Genomic DNA, 11,270 nt, shown 5'->3' on the forward strand with positions numbered 1-11,270 from the left:
CCCCCCCCCCCCCCCTTACCTTTCCCTTGATCCCTCCTGGTACCAACTCCTGATTGGCCAGCTGAGCAACAGCTGTCATGGCGGGCTGCAGGTCCCCGCAGGCTGACGCCAGGATGTCACTAACGGTGACGCTGGTCGCCTTGTCCATCGTCATGGCGGAAGCGTTGTCACGGAGATACTCCAGCAGTGGAGGGGAGATGACTTCCAGCAGCTCCTTCCTCCGAATCGCCATGTCCTTTTTACTGATGAGAGGAAGACAGCGTGACAAATCAACAAAATCCACCTATACAGGCTTCAAAACTTGAGTGAGTCGTCTTATTTATTTATTATTTTGGGCTTCATCAGTTTCCAGCTAAAACATTTAGACCCTGGTTAACTGTTGCTACCTGTGTGTGTTTCCGTCTCCTTGCTCCAGCACCTTGATGATCTCCGGCAGCAGGTGAGCAGGGTCTCTGGGGCTCAGCAGGTACAGCAAAACTTTCTTACCATATTTATTACTGATGACCTCATTCAGAGACGACAAGATCTCCTGGACAGGTGGCAACAGGTGAGATAACATTTTTAGACGATAACTACAACTTTTGTCATATTTCTAATCGTAAGAAGTTCTTTTTCAAGTGATACTTGGTTTGATTTTTAGGAAAGCTGCAATCACTATTGAAATAATCAGGATCTCATTGAGCATCTTCAAATTACAAGGCTTCAGACTTACTGAGAGCACGGCCTGTTTGACCAGCTTTGTGTCGTCCACACAGTCGAACATGGCCAGAAGAACCAGGTGACCAAACTCTCCCTGCGGACCAATGACAGGCAAGACTTCAGTTCAGGTTTGCTGAGTCTACGTCTGGGATAATGACTGATGTCTGATGTTTCTACACGTTCTCAGCTGGCTTTGAGAGTTGAGTGCAGTATTACTTTGACTCTTTCCTCTAATAGAACCAAAAACAATCCCAGGCTAATCATGTTTTGACAGCTTGTAATGAATGAATAGATGTAGCAGCATTGAGAACTCACCGTGGCAAACTTCACTATGTACGTCTTCATAGTTTTGATGATGATTTTTCTGTCCTAAAACATAAAAAAAGAAAATGTTCGCTCGAAACAAAGACACTGTGCACGTACTTTTATTTTACTGTAACACTTTCATTCCCTGCCATTGAATGACTAAATTTCTGAATGTAATACAGAGATGTGGATATGAAGTAGGGGTGGGCGATATTACGATATCAGAATGTGAACGAGTTTCTTGATGAACAGATACATTTAACTTTTTGCTAAACCGCAACTATATCCGTCTGTATCTGTAGCTAGTTAGCTTGGTTAGCCGTGCTGCTAGCTGTCCTATTAGCTGAGTCAGCCAAAGGGTGCCAAGAGCCAAACCCGGCAAGAAAACCACCTCGGTCCTGTATTCCAGTTGTCAAACTGGTCACTGTCGGTCTCGGAAGCTGTGTTGGGTCCCGGTCCGGCCGCAGTGTTCACTCACTGAGAGCTAACCAGGCTGCACAGAGCACAGAGTCTGTATGATGGGGAGGGGGGCGGTAACGCACATTCAGGCTATTGGCTACTGTAAACGCCAATCAATATCTGCAACAAGTCCCTCCCAGTCTAGTGTTTTTTATGCAGAAGTCAACAGCACATGAACAGGAAAATCAAATAAACAAATGTATATTAAAATCTTAAAAATTTTATAAGAACAAAATGAATCAGTTCTTTGTTGATTGAATGAATCATTAGTCTACATTGTACACGATTAATAAAGTAGTGTTATTTTTCTCTTTTAAACCAACAAACCAATAACCTAGAAACAGAACAGTCATAAAAATGAGTTGTGATAAGACTTCTAGTCGTGATCCTGCCTGGAATAAATCGTGATATGATATTTTTGCCATATCGCCCACCCTTATAATAAAGTGTGAAATTGCTATTCTAATGTTAAGGAGGAGGAGGCGGAGCCTAATAACTCATCACTGCCACATCATATGAAATTCTGAATGGTGCTTTCAGACCAAAAGCAAAGCGTTCGGGGCAGTGAGTTTACATACAAAGTCAATGCACAGACACGTAGAGCTGTGATTTCCTGTCGGGCGGCGCGAAGGAATTCGCGCGAGTTGAATATTTTTAATTTTCCGTTTGCTCGAGGGAGGAGCTCAGAGTAAACTGCTTTTATTAAATTAGCTTTTTACTTTAGTTTTTATGATTACAACGTTGATTTATCTTCACTCGAGCTTCTCAGCAGCTAACCCATCTGGTTCCAGTGTTGTTAGCGTCGTTTGGCACTACTTCATATTTATATAAAAACCGGACAAAACTGGACATTCCTGAGAGAAAAGAACGCGAGGAGGTTGAACTACCTGGTGAAAACATGTGTATGTAACTTATTATAACTTGTGCCTTATTAATCAAAAAATTGCGGTTCGATCCCCGGCTCCTCCAGATACTGAACCCCGAATTGCTATACTAATACAGAGCATTTACATATAATACGTTGTTTAATATCGGACCCCCACACAAAATTATAAGAAAAAATATACGCTGGTATATAGGAGACGTACTTAGTGATGACATGTATATAACGTTACACAGACGATGTATGCTGCAAACCCCCTTTCTCTCATAAATGTCATGTTTTCAGAGGCACTATTCACACCTCATACGCTTGCACTACTTCTTACCAACAACTGCACTTTATGCGGCTCTATCTAGCATCTTTTTTCCAAGATGGTAGAGGGTGTGTCTATTGTCGTCCTATCCTTGTGGCCTTTGGCCTCAAAGCAAGGTCGTGGGTTCAAACCCCGGTTGCCCAGGCTTCCCTGTGTGGAGTTTAAATGTTCTCCCCGTGTCTGCGTGGGTTCTCTTCAGGTGCTCTGGCTTCCTCCCACCATCCAAAGACATGCAGCCTAGGTTAATTGGTGACCCTAAATTGTCCTTAGGTGTGGATGTGAGTGTGAGTGGTTGTCTGTCTATGTGTGGCCCTGCGATGGACTGGCGACCTGTCCAGGGTAATGTAAGCTGGGATTGGCTCCAGCCCCCCCGCGACCCTATACGCAGGATAAGCGGTTCACAATGGAAAAGGACAATAAAAGCTGTACATTGTCATTAGTGTAGTCCTCTAATCTGTGAGTTTGAGCCTTGCTGCCAACAAAATAACAGCTAAGCTGTTTGCTTTCTGTGTGTGTGTGTTCACCTTGGCCGTCCCGTGCCACAGACAGTGCATTGCCACTCGTGCTCCATCGTGTGTGTGAGCCATGTAGACCACCGACTCTCTGATCGACTCGATCATCTCCTGCGCATGTCCAAAAGAATACAAACCCAAGAGACAGTCGGCATTTTAACTTGACTTTCATTTAGAAATGATAATTAGCTCATATGAAGCTTTGTTTTTTGAAGCAGCTTTCGAGATTTATTTTCTGTTTTCTGTTACACCACACCGTGTCTTTGTTAAAAGCATTACTGGAGAAATGTACAGCCATACAAATTTTTATTAAATATAAAGCCTTATGTGAGACGTCAAAGAGCAGCTCACCGTTCTCTGTTTTTCTGGAGCAAACAGGAAGAAGTCCAGGAAGACTTTATGGACCAGAGAGTGTTTGATCACTTGTTCTCTGAAACACAACAACACAAGCTGTTACATGGAATAAATTCTACATAGTAATAAAATGCAATCATCATATTAATTCAAATGACATTTATATATAAGAAAAGGGCTGCATACATATTATTATACTTATGTTTTTGGAGTTTCTTACTACTTTTAACTTATCCAAGAAATAAATAAGCTAACTTTTAGCTAAGACCCCAAGGGCAATTCAATTCAAAGCAAATGTAAATTTATTCATCACAAAACTATCATCACATTTAGCTCTTCCTTCACAGTACTGTTTTACTTGCAATTAACATGATTGCAGGTTGCATTATCCTCTATTTGGGTGTATTTGGGGTGTTGTTTTTTTTTCTTTACTCTGACGAAGGGCTACAAATAAACACTATTATCTCAAGTACATATTTAACTATAATATATCAGAAAACAGTGCAAAAGGTCCAAAGGAAGAATCCGGATCCCAAAGCAAGGTCTTTAAATGACTTGTTCTGTCAGTCAGATTTTAATATAAAATGGTTTAAATCCTCACATTAGGGAACCTGGTTCCAGAAAATATGGTTGGCTTCATAAATGATTTCAAAAATTCAATTACCAAAAATGTTGTTTTGGTTAGTCGACTGACGCTGGTCACCTTTAACAAAGTAACGCTGATAATATATTTTATATATATAGTTTGTGTTTAGCTGCTCATACTTATTTCACTTTAGTTCTCTTATTTAGTTTTCTCGTCTTACTTCTGGGCCATGGGTGTGAGAATCTGCTTCATCTCGTCGATGATGTTGCTCAGCTTGTCCGGGTTCGCCTCAACAACTTTGTCGATGGTGTTACAAACTGACGACTGGACACACAGGCAGACAAATGTTCACAGTCAATTAGCCAGCCGATATATGGAAGCAGCCTAATGCTATTGTGTGTGTGTGTGTGTGTGTGTACCCTGCAGACAGTGAAGGTGTTGCCATACAGCCCCTCAGTAAGCATGAGTCTCTGTGCGAGCACGGCTTTGTCGTTGTAGGCGTACTCGATGATGGTAGAAGCGGCGGCGTGGCGAAGCATCGGCCGCACGTGACCTTTAAATGTTTGCATCACAGCCGCCACCAGCTCCTTGTTTCTGTAAAGGAAATGCATACACACACCTCATACACACTATTTAGGCACATTGAGCTGACTGTATGAATAAAATTGCCTTGCCTACTGTGTGGAACACAGAGCTTGTGTCTTGCTGATTTAAATATGGATGTCTGTTCTCAGAGAGGAGAAGAAGAAGAAGAAACCACTCTTAGCTGACTCACCCGTACATCAGCAGTTTTTTCACCACGTGTCTGCCGTACTGCGACTTACACAAGCCGATGATGTCATCTGTCGGAGACGACAAAGTTAACTGTCACAACAATAAAACCAGGAACTGGACAACAGATCAGCTCCCAATCCTCCATCCATCACACTCATGACTCAGGCAGTGCCGATTCCAGCTTTGGGAAACAGCAATGCGTTTCCCGTATACAAAAATTAAGGATGCGTGCCCAGCAGGGGGTTAGAAAACTAAGGGAGTTCCTCCAGGTTCAATTTTAGCTCCTATATTTATAAATAATACTGGAAAGGACTTACAAGCTGCTAAATTGTGCCTTTACGTGTATGGCACAGTGACATTTTCATATCTTTGTGTACAAAGCCATGCTGAGTAAAGTGCCAGCATATTTATGTATTCTCCTGAAGCTGGATTCCAGCAGTTTTCATCTCCGTTCCACCAGGTGGCTCTCTTACCAGGTTCCAAGGGCTTTCACTGAGCTGAGGAAAAAAGCCTCTTATTTTGCTCCCTGGTCAAAACTTCCTACATCTAAATGATCTAGTCCCACTACTTTAATTTAAAGCCATGTTAAAATGCAATGTAACTGAGAAATGTATCTGCCTCATGTGACCTGGATTAGTCCCTTTCTTTTATATGTTCATTTTGACTATGTTTTATTTATATTTAAGTTTTAACTACTGTGCTGTCTTCGCCAGGTCTCCCTCAGAAAAGAGATTTCAATCTCAAGGGGCTTTCTGGTTCAATAAAGGTAAAATAAAAATGAAATAGAAAATGTGTTTTTCCCCCGCGAGAGCACACATCTGTTCACAATCACATCTGTTCCACTGAACCCGGGTCTCTCACACTGCGCCATCACCCCCCACGTTTCTCTCTTTATTTTGCTTGTGTTTACTGTTATCTATGTGTGTCCATGTTGAAATTAAAACAACAGAACAGCTGAAAGTTAAACAGTGACAGTCTGCGACCGCTGAAATCTCCAGTTATAAAACAAGCACAAAAACAGCCATCTTCAATTGTCCGTGTGATGTGAACACTCGCAACTGGTCAACATGGGAATCGCAGACACGCAGACAGACACAGTAAAGGGCAGTTAAAAAAGCAGCAAATGAAGAAGCCAAACTTGTCTGCTCACCTTTGAGCTCCTCAAACGCTTCCTGTCTCTGCTCGTGGCTGCCGAACTGGATGAAACACTGCAGCACTCGCACTGAGTCGTGAGCAAACGCCATCTGGAGGCAGGAAAGCACAGTCAGTAACGACGGCCCTCGAGATTTTGGAACATAAAACCAAAATATGAGAGGGACCTGTTTGGGATTTTTCTCAGTACAACAATGTATGACTCTTCCTGTCTGACTGCTTGTGTTTCTTGACCCTTCGGACTACTTTTAGCAGCGTCTCAGCGTCTCCTAAATCTCTAAGCTAATCCATGTTGAACCATTTGTTTATTGGTATATTAGCAGATTTTCCAGTGAACATGTCCAATGGTTGAACGGAAACAAACCGAAGACCTGCAGAAACTGCATTCTTAGAAAGTCTTAAAAGACAGTCATGTCACCCACCGTTTGATTGACAGGTGATCCATGTGCATTCAGCACCAAATATACAAACCAGACTCACCTGTTTGATCTTCCCGCGGATAAGGTCATGGAGCTCCTTCATCAGTTTCTTCTTCAAGTCGTCGTTGCATTTCTTCCTGTTGACACACATACACACACCATCGCCCGTGAACGAGCAGTCTGCAGCACAGCCTTCATGTTACAAAGTGAGTTACTTGGAACGTGGGCTTGCACGTGTTTGATTGGTCAATCCGATGTGCTGCCAGTACACTCTGTCACATCCCCCCTTTCCGAGTCCGATTACCTGTAACTTTCCGAACACGATGGTATGAGACTCACACCCGCATCTCACTGATTGGCCAGCTGTAGTTCTCTTTTGTTGCGCAACCATTGCTGTCACTTTTTATGTAAACAACCAAGTGCAACATGTTCAATGTCTTTCCAGGAGAGACATGTCTTATTTTGTGAGTGACAGTGTGTTTAGTTTACCTTCTGAGGTCTCCCCACACTCGTTTTGCCTGACGGATGATCTCGAACATGTCCTTCCTCTCCGCCTGCTGTCTGCTGTTCTTCAGGTCCTTCTTCCTCTGCTGCCTGTTCTTCTTCAGCTCCTCCTCCGTCAGTTCTTTCGTCTTCGGTTTAAACTCACCTTTCTTCATCTTCTTAGCCACCGGACCTGGTCACACGCACGCACACAGAAATCACTAACAATGTTTTGACACTTCAAAAATAATCATCAAGAAGATGCAGGCTGAAAGAGTTGAAGTTTAGACACTATTACTTTAAACAGAGCAGTGAAACAGGCAATGACAAGCCCATGTGATTGTGTCCTTATGTCCTAAATTAGATTTCCCAGTTCTCAGTGTGTGTACAATGTGGCTAGAACGGACAACGATAAATATGCACCCCAAATTCCCGTTATTTAATAATATTAATTTTCAAAAACATTTCTTAGATAAAGTGCTGCTAGAAAGTTAATGAACGCTTTAGAATTGTCTGTATTTCTGCAAAATGACATCTAAAATGTGATCGGATCTTTACAGAAGTGTTTTTAGACGTGTTTCCTCAGTTATGGTCATCCTACTTAGTCAAATCAACGCCAAAGGGCTGAACAGTGTGAATAGTGTGGCTTCAATATTTTATCATTTGGAACAGATATTGCATCCAAGCTGACCTTGCTGCAGAATTTAATGACATTCCCTATACTGCAGGTTTTTTTTCCCCCTTTACTTTAATGTCCACAAGTGATGATGAGACCCCAATTCCAATGAAGTTGGGATGTTGTGTAAAACGTAAATAACACCAGAATACATTAATTTGCAAATCCTTTTCAACCTATGTTCAATTTAAAACACCACAAAGACAAGATAATTAATGTTCAAACTGATAAACTTTGTCTTTAGCAAATATTCACTCACTTGGAATTTATTGCCCTCAACAAATCAAGCTGGGACAGGGGCAACAAAAGACTGGGAAAGTTGTGGAATGCTCAAAAAACACCTGTTTGGAACATTCCACAGCTTAACAGGTTAATTGGAAACAAGAGTGTGTCATGATTGGGTATAAAAGGAGCATCCCCGAAAGGCTCAGTCATTCACAAGCAAGGATGGGGCGAGGTTCACCACTTTGTGAACAACTGCGTGAGCAAATAGCCCAACAGTTTAAGAACGTTTCTCAACGTACAATTGCAAGGAATTTAGGGATTTCATCGTCTACGGTCCATAATATCATCAGAAGATTCAGAGAATCTGGAGAAATCTCTGCACGTAAGCGGCAAGGCCGAAAACCAACATTGAATGCTCGTGACCTTCGATCTCTCAGGCGGCCCTGCATTAAAAACTGTCATCAGGAACACTTCAGAAAACCATTGTCAATTAACACAGTCATATCAACAACACCCATGACGCTGGCTTCTCTGGGCCCGAGCTCATCTGAGATGGACTGACGCAAAGTGGAAAAGTGTGCTGTGGTCCGACGAGTCCACATTTTAAATTGTTTTTGGAAATTCTGGACGTCGTGTCCTCCGGGCCAAAGAGGAAAGTTCAAAGTTCACAAAGTTCAAAAGCCAGCATCTGTGATGGTATGGGGGTGTGTTAGTGCCTGTGGTATGGGTAACTTGCACATCTGTGAAGGCACCATTAAAAGGTACATACAGGTTTTGGAGCAACATATGCTGCCATCCAAGCAACGTCTTTTTCAGGGACGTCCCTGTTTATTTCAGCAAGACAATGCCAAGCCACATCCTGCAAGTGTTACAACAGCATGGCTTCGTAGCAAAAGAGTGCGGGTACTAGACTGGCCTGCCTGCTGTCCAGATCTGTCTCCCATTGAAAATGTCTGGCGCATTATGAAGCGCAAAATACGACAACGGAGACCCCGGACTGTTGAGCAACTGAAGTTGTACATCAAGCAAGAATGGGAATGAATTCCACCTACAAAGCTTCAACAATTGGTGTCCTCAGTTCCCAAACGCTTACTGAGTGTTGTTAAAAGGAAAGGTGATGCAACACAGTGGTAAACATGCCCCTGTCCCAGCTTTTTTGAAACGTGTAGCAGGCATCAAATTCAAAGTGAGTGAATATTTGCAAATAACAATAAAGTTTAGCAGTTTGTACATTAAATATCTTGTCTTTGTGGTGTATTCAATTGAACATAGGTTGAAAAGGATTTGCAAATGAATGTATTCTGGTTTTATTTACATTTACACAACGTCCCAACTTCACTGGAACTGGGGTTGTACATAATGTTGTTGTGAGCATATATTGTTGTATTTTCATGTGACAACACTGAAGAAATGACACTTTGCTACAATGTAAAGTGAGTAGTAGTAGTAGTAGAGTGTACAGCTTGTATAACAGTGTAAATTTGCTGTCCCCTCAAAATAACATATCACACAGCCATTAATGTCTAAACTCCTGGCAACAAAAGGGAGTACACCCCTAAATTTGAGGGGTGAACTCACTTTTGTGAGATACTGTATATATTGTATTATAGACAGACAGGGACAAATCAAAATAGTGGAAAAACATGAAATGCAGGTGCTTCCGTCCACCAGGGCTCACTGAATGGTTTGGTAAATTCGAAAAGGATGTGAATGAAATGCTATGGTCACCACAACTGGCATGTAGGACTTGGTGAGGGCTACTTGTGAATCCAGGAGGAACACAGACACAAGGAATGTTGGGTAATAACAACAGCTGGTCAAAATGTTCAGCAGGAGTGAGATATACAAAACCACATTGGAATCTGACACAAAAACAAAAAGCGTGAAGCAGATGTTTTCTCACCTTCACCCTCTTCTCCATCCTTTTTGGCCTTAAAAGACTGTTTCCTCTTCTGCGGCCCCTTGTCAACTTTGGAGAAAGCAAATTTGTGTTTTGTCTTGCCGCCATCTCCACCCTTCCCCGGTCTGCTCTTCTTCTCTGTGCTGTTGTACGGTTTAAAGGGCTTTTTACCACCTGGCTTCCCACCAAGTTTGGTCCCTATGGAATCTGGACAGAGCAAGAAATGCCATTAACAAACCTGGTTGACAGTGATGGTGTACATGGCTGCTTAATGTAAATTACAGCTTACCTTTTCCTTTCTGTGTAAACTTCTTTCCACCTTTAGGAGAAAAGGGTTTTTTGGATTTAGCCTCCATCCTAACGTGTGTCTTATAGAGAAATGGAGACAAGGACAACAGCAGAAAGAAAGACATCCAAGTAATGAATTATAAATCTGGGCTCCAGTTTTACACGTCAAAGTCCCTCTTATTTCCAGGCCTATTTTCTGTCACTAGCGATTCTGTGGCTGAACAGCAAGTCCACCAAAGCTCTTGGTGTCTGCATAAAAGAATAACTAATATAATATATTTCAAGACCAAGTATCACAATCAACTGCTGTAATTATCATAAACTTAAATATTTGGACAAAGCTTGCAGAGAAGTTTCTTTAGATCTTTGCCTGCATGTCAGTATGAAGGAAGTTAGATGTATATAGAACAGGTAAATGCAGAAGATCAATATTAAATCGAAGCTTTTTGGGATCAACATAGAGACAAACATTAGGTTGGGCTTCAGAAAGCAGAAATATGCATTTTGACTTTAAGAACTAAAATGTAAGGTGTTACGTAACATACTGTTAAAGAGTCAGAGAAATATGTTACTAACGTTGGCTAACATCTAACTTAACATTGAAGAAACTATTTTTCACGACTACTTACTCTTCTGGTATTTAAGCACATTTTAATGTTACTTTCACATTTTCATGATGTACATTTATTTAATTTTGATTAGTTTTAGATTGTAATGTTATTGTCGCTACTATCACTTGGCTAAAGGGTTTTGGTACTTTTTCCATATCTTGTTAGCTTTGGTAATAGCAAAAATAATGGATGTCAACAAATATTTTTATACTATCGATAGCGCCACGCGCCTAAACGCAGTTTTTCTGTACTGTTAACGCGAACAATAACAAGATATACAAGATCTTTACTGGTGTAACTTACATTTAGACGCACTCACACACGCTGCGCCAACCTCAGTCCCATGCGTTCTGTAACCAACACGGTTTACGGCACAAAACGTCCAATCAAGCTGAACCTTCGCTGCCGTAAAACGTCAGCTGTTGTCTTTATTGTCGAAAAATAGTTGAACGTGCACATTTAACGTTTATATATCACAATATGCAAAACATGTTCGGCTCAGCAGTCCTACAGTTTATCGAAACAAAAATGGAGTTCTGTATCTGTCAGTAGTGAGCACAGTATATAAAAAGTGAACCGTTTTCCCGTTCGATTGAGAAGCGGCCATGTTTGTTTATGTGTCATTTAAAG

At 41.6% G+C, this 11,270-nt stretch overlaps 1 protein-coding gene across 1 annotated transcript in view; it reads right to left on the reverse strand.

Annotated features, from left to right (window-relative positions):
- pum3 (pumilio RNA-binding family member 3) overlaps positions 1 to 11,221 on the reverse strand; it is a 14,804-nt gene extending 3,583 nt beyond the window's left edge. The window contains exons 1-15 of the mRNA XM_046066423.1: positions 10,944 to 11,221; positions 10,031 to 10,109; positions 9,745 to 9,948; positions 6,947 to 7,133; positions 6,519 to 6,594; positions 6,037 to 6,130; positions 4,888 to 4,954; positions 4,532 to 4,706; positions 4,333 to 4,436; positions 3,524 to 3,602; positions 3,185 to 3,283; positions 1,015 to 1,068; positions 713 to 793; positions 387 to 529; positions 20 to 242 (exon numbers count right to left, since the gene is read on the reverse strand). Coding sequence (XP_045922379.1) covers positions 20 to 242; positions 387 to 529; positions 713 to 793; positions 1,015 to 1,068; positions 3,185 to 3,283; positions 3,524 to 3,602; positions 4,333 to 4,436; positions 4,532 to 4,706; positions 4,888 to 4,954; positions 6,037 to 6,130; positions 6,519 to 6,594; positions 6,947 to 7,133; positions 9,745 to 9,948; positions 10,031 to 10,097 — 1,653 coding nt within the window. The 5' untranslated portion in view covers positions 10,098 to 10,109; positions 10,944 to 11,221. The remainder of the gene's footprint in view (positions 1 to 19; positions 243 to 386; positions 530 to 712; positions 794 to 1,014; positions 1,069 to 3,184; positions 3,284 to 3,523; positions 3,603 to 4,332; positions 4,437 to 4,531; positions 4,707 to 4,887; positions 4,955 to 6,036; positions 6,131 to 6,518; positions 6,595 to 6,946; positions 7,134 to 9,744; positions 9,949 to 10,030; positions 10,110 to 10,943) is intronic.
- Positions 11,222 to 11,270: the final 49 nt, after the last annotated feature.

Source organism: Micropterus dolomieu, linkage group LG13, assembly GCF_021292245.1.
Source record: "Micropterus dolomieu isolate WLL.071019.BEF.003 ecotype Adirondacks linkage group LG13, ASM2129224v1, whole genome shotgun sequence".
NCBI classification, from domain to species: Eukaryota; Metazoa; Chordata; class Actinopteri; order Centrarchiformes; family Centrarchidae; genus Micropterus; species Micropterus dolomieu.